We start from the raw sequence: 13,274 nt of genomic DNA on the forward strand, positions 1-13,274 counted from the left end.
ATGAGCGGTCTCGGGGAAGCAGGCACTTGTAGGAGCAACCCAGCTTCCTGCCTCCCGTCCCCTCTGAGGACTGGCACAAGCTTCCTATTAATGACCTGCCTCTTCAGATTAGACCAAAGCCTGGGGGGGTGTGGGAGGAGGGAGGGAGGAGGGGACAGAGAGGGGAGAGGGAGGGACAGGGGAGGAGGGGAGAGAGGGAGAGGAGAGAGAGAGAGAGAGAGAGAGAGAGAGAAACACCAATCTATTAATCTATTTCTCAGGTAATTAAAATGGCATTTCACATGCTTCTGGACCTGCCCCACTTTGTAAACTAGTCAGTAAGTTGATGAGTGTCTAATTTTAAACTTGATAGGGATTTTGTGTGGGTTCTTTTCCTGTAAAGAGAGTAAAAAACCCAATGAATTGAAAACTAGAAAACTCACCATTTGATAAATAATAAAACGAGAAAATTTGATGGCGCTGATGACCTCTACTTTCATCATTTCTTCACTATTCCCCCGAATAAACTGACTTCCTTTGCAAGTTTTTAGGGGCCACAATCCTACCTTTTGTTACCTGGTTCTAAAATATCTATTTTTAACCTATGTACCCAGAATGTGTTCACCCCGAGGCATACGTAGGAAAGACAGAAGAAACGCAGGACTCTTTTCAAACTCACGACTTCCCACTATAAAAGGAGACAATGAAATCTCGATAGAGACTGTCTAGTCTGTGTACCAACCATGAGGAAATCCCCACCACGCTGAGTCAGAGGTGGGTCCCCTGCCCAGCAGACCCTAGGACAACAGCTGGCTGGAATGGCAAGGTTCCCACATGGAAGAGAGAGCCCACAGTTTACCAGTGTTAGAGATGGGGTCCTCTTCGTGGTGCCTTAGGTGGTCGGGGAAAGTTACACGCGCTTCTCAGAACCAGCGCCCTTTGAGAAAAACTCAACAGGCAGCAGGCCATTCACTTCTCGATCTGTCACCAAGCCATTCAGACAAGCAACAGTGACGCCAGAAAAACAGGCAGGCGGACGGACAGGCGGACGGACGGACGGACAGACAGGGGGCAGCTCAGGGTAAAATGGCAGAGAGCACACAAGACAGATCTTACGTATAGGGCAAGGAGACAGGAGAATGCTGCTTTGTTTGAAGACGGTGGAGAACTTATGAACCTGATGTCACTTTAGGGATGAGGACCATGGAGTCTAGTGTACCATCTTGTAGGAAGGACAAAGCTTCAGCCATTGGTGGGAAAGAACAATCACATCAAACAGGTTTTTTGTTCGTTAACGGCAGGATGCCCGTGAGGACGGGGTTTTTTTTTTTTAAAAGCCTCTTGAGTTTAGAGTAGTAACACGAGGTATTAATACCATGCAAACATTTGACATGAGTTTGGTCTTCCATGCTCAGTCACCAAACTCATGGTTGTCAGAGAGGACAGAGAGCGCCCAGGTGACAGGAGTTCATGCTGTGTGAAGGTTCCACACTGAAGCACAGTGCAGGTGTGAAAGCAGACAGCATCTGAGGAGCATCTGGAGGTGCCCACCGGAAGGACAGAGGGCTTGCCTGCTGGAGACACCAGCATGGCTTCCTTCACAGACCATGCCCCACTCCCTCCCACCAAAGCCAATCTATCTCGGGTGTTTTACTCCCATGGAATAGGAAAGCCCAGCCTGTGGTAGGCCGGCTGTGTGAGCACCCCATGTAAGCTGCTGTCTCAGATGCGATCTGTTCCACTGACATCTGTCCCCCTTCACAGTGATCCTGCTCTCCCTCAAGGGCTTGCTCCACCCCATGGCACCTTATATGGTGCAAGGCCTTGAGAGAAGATGAGGCCACAAAAGCCAAGTCTACACTTCTCCCGGCACTCGGGTGAACACGTTTCAGTCTGTCCAAGTGCCACTGGGTGAGAGGAGTGCTGTGCTGCTCTACAATGGGTATTCCAGGTACAAATTGGTATTTAGGCAATGTTTTGGGTTGTTTTAAAGAAAAGGACACCAAACAGTGCTCCGACAGTGCAAGGGACAGAGGGTTTGCCATGCTCCGAGGACCAAGACAGAGCGTTCAAAACAGAGCGTCTTCTCCCAGGTGGCAGGTACATGCTGACAAAACTGTGCACAATGGAACAATGGAAAGAATGTCTCTTAAATTTATTAAACAAACGACAGACATGAGAACGAAGTCCCCAGACTTTTCTACTTGAGAATTAATTCAGTGAATTAGAAAATTTTAATATAACATATTATTACTTCGAGGATTAAATGCACACACAGAGAGAACAGGAGGAAATTGTGTTAAAAGACACGGGCTGGGCTGGTGAGATTCAGTTAGTGAGGTTTGCAGCAAATTTTCCAAGGAGGGAAGAGGTGAGAGCAAGGGACGGACAACCCCTCATCCCCTCTCGGTGCTCCCAGGGAGAACAGTCATTCTCGGTAACTCGAGAACTAAGTGTGGTCTTTGTGCAACACCGCAGGCGGAGGGACCAGGGCCTTGCTTCTCACAGAGGACACTGGAAGCCGGGGGAAAGGGAGTGGAGGGTGCAGCTGCATGAGACAACATGGTGAGGGATGACAGACTGGTCAGTACTGTGCCACACGCACCTAAACGACCCCTCCGCTGTGTCCTACCTTAGGGACAGCTGATCACCCAGCCTGGCGTAGACCCAATACCTCAAAGCTCCCTGTACCCCGCGTGTCCCATTCCCACCTCCAGACTCTTTAAGTGCCTTGGCCAAGTGCTTTGCCTTCTGCAATTTCCTACCACTGCTCAATATTCTGAAGCGGCCCCGCCTGGCCCCAGCAGGGAGCTGCAGTGCCACCTGGCTGCAGCACCAACCCTTGCCTCGCTCAGCTGACCTTTCAAACTCCATCCCAACCGCTGCAGGCTTCCCATATCAACAGCTGTCATCTGAAGTCACCAAAGAACAGCTAACCTGACCCAGAGTCCTCAGGGAGAAGTACAAATGCTGCCTACCATGGGAAGCTGCCGTCCAATACCAGAGCCACAAGTGTGCAGGGGAGCCCCCTTCTAGGCTACACCCAGTGGCCATCCCGGGCTCCATGTCGTCACCCTGAACAAGACAAAGCCTAGCTGCTTGGAGAGCTCTCAAGAGGTTTTTAAGCTCGTCCATAGCTTCTTTCTGGTCGGGTTTTCTTGGAGAGCAACAAGCTTCTGGGTGAAAGGTTTCATCTATGGCTTTCTTAGACTGCTATGCTGTTCACCGGATGAAGACCTTTTTTCCAGCAGACCTACCCCTTTACCTTGTCCCTGCCACAGCTGGCTGACAATGAATCCACACTTCAACCCCTGCTGCCAGGAGACACACTCAGAAGTCTCTCTCTAGGCTTCTAAAGGAAGAACCACACAGCTTTCTGTCCCACTGGTGGCAACCGGGCCGCGTGGATCTTTGATCTAAGCTGACTCCACGTCTGGATCATTATGGGATTTGTAAAAAACGATTTTCATTATTTTTTCTTCTTCAGTTAAAAGAAAACTGACGTGAAGAGGCTAATTTTGGCCTGAATGCCAGGCCTTTTGTGTTAACATCCAGTACCTGGTATTCGGTCTCCAGTGAGTTCATTTTCCCTGTTTGAACTTTCAGCTCAACACGAGGGAAAGGGGTGGATTGAACCAACCAGGAAAGAACAGTGCCAGTCGGTTCTTTGGTGTTACCAAAGTCGATGCCTTTAGTTAGTCCCTGCTCAGAGGGGTCTGCCAATCATCGTGCCTGTCCCTCTGTGTGTTTGCTTGGCCAGCGTGAAGCTACAGCCTGCCCTTCGAGTTTGAAGAAACTGGCTCGATACTTCTATCACCAAGAAAATTCTTGCATTTCATTGGCAGAATTCAGCAACAACAGAACAGACCCGAGCCGTGCACCGTGATGGAGGGAAGGAAGCCTTGGAGGAGCTCGGAGGAGCGATACGTACAGATGGGAGAGAGGACCGGGAAAGAGCTCGGGAAACAGCTCGTAGGAGAGTTAAAAACGGTCACTCTTGAAATTCTAGCTAACCCAGGTAAGGGGCTCAGGCGAAGCCAAGCGATCAAGACAGAGGCACACAGAGAAACTACACCTGAGTGACGACTCGTAGGCTGAATCTACCTGTAACTCAGTGCTCATTCGGTGAGGGCTGCATCTGTGGCAAACACAGTGCTGCTCAGAGAAGACAGGAAGCATTCTGAGTGGAGAGGGCAGGCTAAACGCACATGGTCAGCGGTTCTAGATAAAAAGGGAAGACCAAACAAAACAAGCCTCTAGGCACATTCACTATCAGTTTACCAATGTTAAAAATGTTCTCTATCTGGATTTTTGGGGGGGGTTCTTTTTTTCGGAGCTGGGGACCGAACCCAGGGCCTTGCGCTTCCTAGGCAAGCGCTCTACCTCTGAGCTAAATCCCCAACCCCTCTATCTGGATTTTTAACTCTCTTTTTAAAAAATGCTTGGCAACTCACAACCAGGGTGGCTCTGAGGCTAATGCACCCCTTTGACTCAGAGTAGACCAGGGGCTGACCCTGCTTCTTGGTTCTTCAGGCCGAGCTTTTTTTTTTGCATTACTTGGTTTAAATCTTCAAAGATGTCTTATTACTCAGATTTTAAGCACAGGGCTAAACAGCACGAGGGGAGAGGTGGATGTGTAAGAAATTCCTGAATGTGAATCACATGCTGGAAAGAATCTGGCCCCGCAAACTTTCTCTAATTAAATGCCTGTCTAATAAAATACCATCGATGGTATCCAGATGACTGCTGCAGGGGGCCGAAGCGGTGCAGATTGAGCTCTGGAACTCATTAACGGCATTTCTTCATGCCGAAGGAATTTCTTGCCTTTTTGCTCTTAAGGAGGATCCACATGGGGAACTACAGTTAAGTGTCTACATATACTTCGAAATAAAATCCAACAAAATATCATAATGTAAGGGGGGCCTGGAGCAGCTGTGAGGAGCTTTAAAATCTGAGTTTCTCTGGCTTCCACCCCTGGCCTTAATACACCGATTTATAGAGCAGCAGTGAGTAGGCAAGGTTCAAAGACCCACGTTCGAGACTGACAGATCTCAGGCCCTCTGGTCTCTGCCTTTTTTCCCAGCCAACTCCATCACTGGCCTCCCTCACCTTAGTTCAACGTCACACAAATGTAGGCCCTTTGTAAATCCTAGGAGAGACTGTGGGCTTCGGAAGCCTAGGAGTCTGAGGTCTACATGGCCAGAACAGGGGAAGTTCTGGGGAGGCTTGGTGCTTTCTGAGCTTTGCACAGGGACAGCAGGAATAATTCATCACCTCAGCAACCCTGCCACCCCATGCTTACTGCAGGCACACACGTTCTCTGACTAACTTCTAGCATCTACTGGAGTGGGGGATAAGCTCCTGTAAGGACTGCTAGTGACAGGACATGGGACGTGGGACCAAACTTGTCCCCAGTTCTTTTAGGCTCTATTCATTTGCTGGGACTGCTGCTTTCTTAAATACCAGCTAAGAAACAGAGCTTTAAATTGGCTCGGCTGGCACAGAACCAATCAGGAGAAAACTCTGTGCTACAGCACAAGGGGAGACAGGTGACAGGCACCGGGCACTGCTTTGATGACACCGTGCTAAAATCATTCCTGTAGGAGCTGTAAGAACATGCTTGCCTCTCTGGGGTCAGATGTGCTGATCCGGTCCTAATAACATTGTAAGGCTCTTTTAAGCTCAATTTAATTTGGTTGTCAGACTTTCTGTATAAGCAGCAACGAGGGAAAGTCCTTTAAAAAAGACCACGGTCACAACTGAAACAACCAGGTTTGACTCTGCTCAGCTCCTGCCTGACCACGCTTTCCTATAGCAAGCAGAGAGCTTCTCTTAAGACCAGGCAGAACGTTCAGAAACATGTTAAGACTGCAAACCCCACCAGTGGGTGAAGAACAGCTATTGGCTCCTAACTGTCTTTGTCATCCAGGGTTTTCACATCTAATTCGAGTTGGCAATGCAGACAATCATCTCCAGAATTAAAAACGTGGAGCCTTAAAGGTCCCGAGTGAGGAAAGGGCTGAAGTCAAGCGACTTGGGGTGGGGGGACGGGCGCAGCTTTTCGGGCACAGGCACAACACTGGCCGTGCAGCAAAGTCACTGAACTAACTCCACAGGAATGGGCTTGCTCACCCACAGTGAAGGCTTGGTGGGTGACTCCTGACGCCTCTGCAGAGTCATCTAAGGCAGGGTGTGAGCAGACTACTTCAGGGGACAACTGCCAACTGCTATCTACTCAGTTCGATCCACCGATCACCCACTGTGAGTCAGCTGACCAAGAAAAACCAGATATGCTTGCATAAATATGGACGGGGTCCCTCCACATTTGAAAACGTGGCCTCTCAACGTTCCCGCTGACAAGATTCCTCTGAGATCCACAAGCCAAGCTCTGCCTCACTTCCTGAACAAGCCCAGCTTCCCCACTGAGATCTAGCCACGCAAGGCTCCTAAGGCCACTGGCATGGCGGCCCAATGAGGGTGTACCACCTTTGCAACTCCTTTTTCAAAGTTTTGTAGTTCAGTGCTAAAAATTTTGTTCCATGATTAAAAAAGTATCAAAGACTGAAAAAAATTACAAATGGAGGCTTTTAAAAGCATTTCATCTGTGCGTTCCTCACGCACTGGCTACCAAGGTAATGGCTTGGCTAACAACATTCTCTTCCAAAAGACTCTGCCGGGCCCACCATGGCTGAGGGAGAAGCCATCTGTGGAAGCCAGGCTGAAGCCCTGACCAACAGATCCAAACTCTCGGCCAAGACTCAGGTATCACTCTCTTTGACAAGGGCTCAGGTAACGAACGAACGGCCGGGTGGCAGGCAGAGGCCACCATGATTTTAAAAGAAGTCATAGGAACACCAAGGTGTCTGTGTTCCCGGTGGGGTCGCTGTTCCTAAGAACACATAGAACCTAGGGCAGTGGCGTAGCAGGGCGTGCGACTGGCAGGAGGCCAGGCAGGCACACAGTTGGCTAGCTTGCTGGAGACAACAGTGCCCGCGGTAAGGTACCCATCTTCCCTTACCTTACCACTCAGTAGCATCTCTGGTTCTCCAAGAGATTCTGAGAGTCGCCCATTTCCTAGAAAGACTAATGATTTGACCCAGCCACGAAAACCCAACCAAGGGAGCAATTCCAGGTCAATGGCTATCCCTAGAGATCGGAGAGCGTTCACAGCCTCTCACAGGAAGCCCAAAGGACCCCAGGTTCTTCCACTTAAAACATCCACTATTCTTAAGTATGGTTTTACCGACACAATCTCAGTTAGCAATCAACCTACACTTGGCCTCTACCTGGACTTGCCCATGCCTCTTTATAGGGCCCAGAGAACACCCTCACTTTTAAATAGGGGACGGACAGTTAAAAACACTTCCCTGTGATTTCAGGGACGTTTCAGTCAAAACCCTGCACACACAACTGCACGCACAGAAAATCACCATGTAAATATAACACACAGTTCACACTACCGGGTTCATAACAAGGGATTTCTTACTGCCTTTGACCAGCAAAGCAAACCTCCAGTAACCTGTCCTGGCTTGCTGTACACCTTGTACCATGCTTTCTAAAAGGCAAGCCACTTGGGTTAAGTTTTGTGTTCGTTACAGGTCTGGAGAGTCAGGCATGTCCCATGAACATGTGCCTGTCCCAAACTTTACCTAACAAACGTCGACTAAAAACAAACAAGTTACTAGAGCAGACCCCCTCCCCTGTGGCAACCCTGGATTTGTGACTCCTTGTAATCAACAGCTGACCACCTGCCTGCCAGGCTCCTCACTCGTGCTCCCCTTCCTCCTCGCCAGGCTGTGGGCCCTGCAAGCCCATCTCGCCCTTCCTCTTGAGAGGGGAACCCGGGCTTGTTGGGTGACCGAGCGCGGGGGACTTCCTTGAAGGGCTTGCCACGGCAGAGTCTGAGTCGCTAGACTCATTCCCGCTGCTAGTGGAACACTCTGTCACCTGCAGGGGTGCCAGCTGGCCCACTGCACTATCTGAGCACCCAGCCTGATCTAGGACGACCTCCGAGGCGGAGCCTGTGGGTTGCGTCCCATTGGCTAGCATCGTACCTTGGGGCGTGGCCATGTCGGCCAACCTTTCCTCCTCCTGGTCATCAAGCCTCTCCAAGGCGTCTGGGGTGGGGGCTGCCTGGCTAAGGATAAGTGGATCTGTCTCTGACTTATTGTATCTGCTGGGGAGATTCCTCAAGTATGGCCTCTGCAGGGCTGGGGAACAGTTTTCATACGGAGGGCCCTGCTTTGGGACGGTATCTTCTCCCATACTCCTTTCCCTAAGGTCGTGTCCATTTTCAGAAACATAGCCTTGGGACCCGGTTCTGTCCCAGCTCGTGTCTGGACTGGAGCTTCTGCTGCAGGGGGACAGTGGGGTCGCCAGGGGGCTGTGGCCAGCGGAGGCCCTGAACATTTCATCTATCAGGGAGCTATGTCTTGGGAGCCCGGGGCTCCCGCTCAGATCAAAGGTAATATCTGCTGAATCATCATCAAGGAATTCTCTAGAAGGAGGCCGGGAGGACTTGGTAGAGGGAGGGGAAGCTCTGCGCCTACTCTCCGCTCGCCTCTCATCCCTGGACAGTAGATAAACACCACTGGTCAAATCGCCTTCGTAGTTGTCATTTGTCTGGGACCGTGACTGGGACCCTGGTTCTCTGAGAAGGTCGTATTCACTATCTACATCGCTACAGTCAATGAAGGGAATGGAATTGCTACTGCCTCCAGCAGCCCGGGATGCTGGACCTGTGCTTGGCTGCGGGGGCTGAGGGTTACTTGGCCGGATGCCATCCTTGCCACCCTCTTCCTCATCCTCTTCCTCGGGTGGTGCTGCAGCAGTGGTTCCATCGGCAGCTTTGCTCCCTGGAGGGCTCTTAGAGAGGGCGGGGCTTTGGCGCGGTCCAGACTCCAAGGTACAAACTTTCGTTTCCTTCGCTTGTTGGCAGCTCTGGGCACTGGGAGACTCGGTACCTTCACCGAACGTAAGGCTGGCGCTCTGCGGAGACTGGGTAGGGAGGAACAGGAAAAGCAATGGGAGATGGTTATACACAGAGTGGAGAAGAGGCAAAGGAGTTGGCTTTATAATGTCCCCTCAGCTAGAATGAATGGCACACAGAGGCCGTGGTTGAGTGAAACTCATGATCTGTAGGGCTCCTTCGGGGTGGAGATGCGCTCCAGCTGGGTCCCCAGGTATGAGTTAAACTGACATTGTTTTCCGTGACCCTCATCTCAGGTGGGGATTCCTGAGGGTCCGTGTAGCAGATGGCTTTTTCAGTCCACTTAAAGCTTTCCTAACAAGGGTCAATGGGACGGCAGAGACCCCAGAGAAGCCACAGCCTCTGCGTGCCATTGAGAGACAGGGTGCATGATGGGTAAATGGCTGGTGTTGAAACCACATAATGAAAACACTTTTATGCTCTCCGCCAGGTTACGCCAGTTTACACAGCAGACGCGGCACCGTGTATGCTTAATCCTCAAACTCATGAGGTTCAGAATTAAAAGATAAAACAGCGGCTGACAACAAGCCTCTCCCAAGGCTTGCTGTGGGCAGGCTCCAGGCAGAGCCCAAAGCCAGCTCAGGGACCTACCTGTGCCAAATCCCAGAGGGAAAGGAGACAGGACTGGAAAGTACAGTGGGCAAGCGCAACTCACAAGAAGTGAAGGAAAGGGGCTGGAGAGATGGCTCAGCGGTTAAGAGCACCCGACTGCTCTTCCAGAGGTCATGAGTTCAATTCCCAGCAACCACATGGTGGCTCACAACCATCTGTAAAGAGATCTGATGCCCTCTTCTGGTGTATCTGAAGACAGCTACAGTGTACTTATATGTAATAAATAAATAAATCTTTAAAAAAAAAAAAAAAAAAAAAAAAAGAAGTGAAGGAAAGACCCGGGGTTGTGCGAGACCACCACTGACCTGTTTTGGCACTTCCGAATTCGGTGCTGTGGGCTGTGAGACAAGGCTCCTAGTGGAATGGATCTTGCTGTGTTTTCTGAGGGGGGGAATCGCACAAGACAGCTAACATCAGGACTTCAAGCATGGAGGTACCCAAAGCTTTCATCGTCAATGTGATGGACGCACAATATTTTCCAAACACAGGCATGGAAGACACTACGTTCTCCTCAGAATCTAGTTGCCGACCGACCAAGAATGACTGAACAGTGCCTGCTGACTACAGGGGAAGTCAAGAGGGAGGAGCAGCCACCAGGCACCAAAGGCTCTGATCTGCAAGCTAACTTGGCATCCGTTTGTAAATTTCCTTCAGTACTTTCTAGATCAGATCTATGACAGGGATCATGACCATCTTACTCTACACAATGTAGACCCAGGAGAAAAAGTTTGGTTCCCCTGTAAGAAAACTGAGCCTCTGGGGATGATAGTGTGACCAGCACAGGCCCTTTATCTTGTCCCCTACCCATAAACAGGCATTACAGACTTTTTTTTTTTTCCTGATCTGTGGACTGAACCCAGGTCCTTGCGCTTTCTATGCAATCGCTCTACCACTGATCTAAATCCCCAACCCCCAATTATAGACTTTTAAGTACTGAACTCATGAGGTGGTATGACTCCACCCCAGTGTGCACATATCTTCTCTCCACATGGAAAAGGCCCCAGGGCATCTATAGGGATAATCCGTGCTACCCCCTGTATGGTTTTCGGCAGGGTAACTGCTGATCATCTAAGAAAATCATGGAATTATCGTCCTTGGATATACAGGCAGGGCTGTTCTGGTGAGCTAGTGGCTTGGATACAGAGGGAAAAGCCTCTAGCATCAAATTCCTGGGTACAGGACACGGGAAACCAGACTTATTTCAGCAAAATTAGGGTAAAGCATCGAAATGACCTGAACATCTGTTGACGGAGAGTGGGCTCCGATGAAACACAGAGTGCTCTGATCCGCTAGACCTCCATAACAAATCAAATGTATTCACGCCACCTCATGAGCGTAGAATGTGACACGCTCTAACGCCTGTCCCGTGGGTATGGAGTGCAATAGTATTACACGTAGTATGTCAGTATTTATATAAACAAAAATCCACACACCCAGGGCAATCCCCCTTAACACAAAATATCTTTCAATGAGTCAGTATTGAACGACAGAAGAAACATAAATCTAGAAGTTTCTTTTGGAAAAAGTGGGAGGAAAATTAAAAAGAAAAAAAAGGTTCTGGCCTGAGGTAGTTTTTTCTACAAGTCACTGTAACAACACATAAAAAGGACTGAAGAATTAAGTGTGTTAACATACTGACACAGAAGATGTGCTTGCTGACAGGAGCCTGACAGAGCTGTCTCCTGAGAGGCTCTGCTAGAGCCTGACGAATACAGAGGCGGATGCTCTCAGCCAACCATTGGACTGAGAATGGGGCCCCCAATGGAGGAGTTAGAAAAAGGACTGAAGGATCTGAAGGGGCTTTCAACCCCACAGAAAGAACAACAATATCAACCAACCAGACCCACCCAGAGCTCCCAGAGACTAAACCACCAACCAAAGAGGACACATGGAGTGATCCATGGCTCCAGCTGCATATGTAGCAGAGGATGGCCTTGTCAGGCATTAATGGGAGGAGAGGCCCTTGGCCCTGTGAAGGCTCAATGCCCCAGTGTAGGGGAATGCCAGGGCAGGAAGATGGGAAGGAGTGGGTGGGTGGGTGAACACTCTCATAGAGGCAGGGGGAGGGGGTAAGGGATAGGGGATTCCAGAGGGGAAACAGGGACAGGGGATAACATTTGAAATGTAAGTAAAGAAAATATCCAATAAAAGAAAGAAAGAAAAAAAAATACTGATACAGGTTGGGCACCCTGAAGTTTGGAACATGAGTAATTAGGTTTTGGAATACTTGCCCTTACAAATGTGATGACTTAGAGATAGGAGCTTGATCTGAACATGAAATTTATTTGTTCCCCATCTACCTTATCCACATAGCTTGGAGGCTGTTTTATATAGTATTTATAATGTACATTTTATACAGTGTTTATAATGTACATTTTTGACTGGGATCTTTTCAACTCTTCAGACTTCCAGGTCAGTGCAGACCAACCTGAGGTTGTAAATGCATCTAAGTTGTAAGGATGTACCTGTCTGCTAGACCCTGTCTGTCTGCTGGGGGACATGTTCATGAACACCAGAAAGGGGTTCAAAACAAATATGGAGAGGCACTTGGCGGGGCTCAGGTCATTACTTCACTCTCGGTCCTTCATCTGAGTCCAAGTAGGCTCTGCTGCTGGAGGCCCAGAGGCGCTGACATGCTCTAGGCTCTCTCTGGAGCTAGTGGGCCAGGGCCACTTTCCAGGCAGGAGACCTGTGCTACTCGCTCTGGGTGTTACAGTCTCGGGGTCTCCACGTGTAAGCAGGAAATAAAAACCACTGACCGTGCAGGGCCAGGCGTGAAGCAAGGGGCCCTGCACGGTGCCTGGCAAACATCTGGACACACAAGCGTCTGCCACCAACAGCAACAAATTCTGTGGCTTCTCTCCCAACCAGAAACATTTGCAAGCCACACCTTCAAGTGTATGGGGACTCCTTGAGGACCAGAACTGGCTTTTGAAGTGCTGTGATCTCTGCTCTGGGCCCACTCCTCCCTATAGCAGCCCCCCGCCCCCATCTGTCATTGTACCCTCAGGACATCTTATCTCGAGTCAGTAGCCTGGGTCCTAGAATGTTCTCGTCCAACCCCGACTTGCTGAGGTAGACTGTGCAGCTAGCTGAGCGTAACTCACCCCAGGCTGGGTAAAGACGTCCAAGCCGCTCGGAGAGAATGGTGCTGGCTCGAAGGAGCCTCTTACCTTTCAAACTGCACTTTCTTGTGGCCTCCTTCTTTAACGTAGTCAAGAACTTGCTTCTGAGTCCGACCACTGAAAGGAAGACCACGAAAGGAAAGGGAGGTGATGTGGGGGCGCTTGCCTCTCGGCCAGGTGACAAGAAAAGCAATCCATTTGATTTCTGGATATTTTCCTTGTATGTAACAGAACAAACAGACAATTGTATAAACCCACTTGGTTGGCTGTGAAGCCGCAGTCCTAGTGGTCTCATCTGTGCAGTCTGTGAGGAGGGGGAAAACTCAGGTCTCTGTGTATACCTAGGCCAGTGTTCCTTACGCAGCGGAATGTCAGCATTGTTTGAAAAATGACTGATAATGTAAACCGAGATGGTCCAGTGTACATGATGCAAAACACCTAAGATAAACGAGACACTTTGCTTTCATAAATAAACTCCTTTCTGCATGGGAGCAGCTGTGGGGCTGGCTCAGTGGAACAGCACTTGCCTGGAATGACAAGGTGCCCAAGTTCAAGTTCCCAGAACCATT

General features: G+C 49.8%; 1 protein-coding gene across 2 annotated transcripts in view; it reads right to left on the bottom strand.

The window, feature by feature from the left end:
- The window catches only part of Farp1 (FERM, ARH/RhoGEF and pleckstrin domain protein 1), a 73,248-nt gene that overhangs the window by 31,240 nt on the left and 28,734 nt on the right, over positions 1-13,274 (bottom strand). For both annotated transcript variants that reach the window (XM_032917338.1, XM_032917337.1), the window contains exons 9-11: positions 12,754-12,822; positions 9,886-9,961; positions 8,718-8,976 (exon numbers count right to left, since the gene is read on the bottom strand). In XM_032917338.1, coding sequence (XP_032773229.1) covers positions 8,718-8,976; positions 9,886-9,961; positions 12,754-12,822 — 404 coding nt within the window. The remainder of the gene's footprint in view (positions 1-8,717; positions 8,977-9,885; positions 9,962-12,753; positions 12,823-13,274) is intronic.

Source organism: Rattus rattus, chromosome 12, assembly GCF_011064425.1.
Source record: "Rattus rattus isolate New Zealand chromosome 12, Rrattus_CSIRO_v1, whole genome shotgun sequence".
NCBI lineage: Eukaryota > Metazoa > Chordata > Mammalia > Rodentia > Muridae > Rattus > Rattus rattus.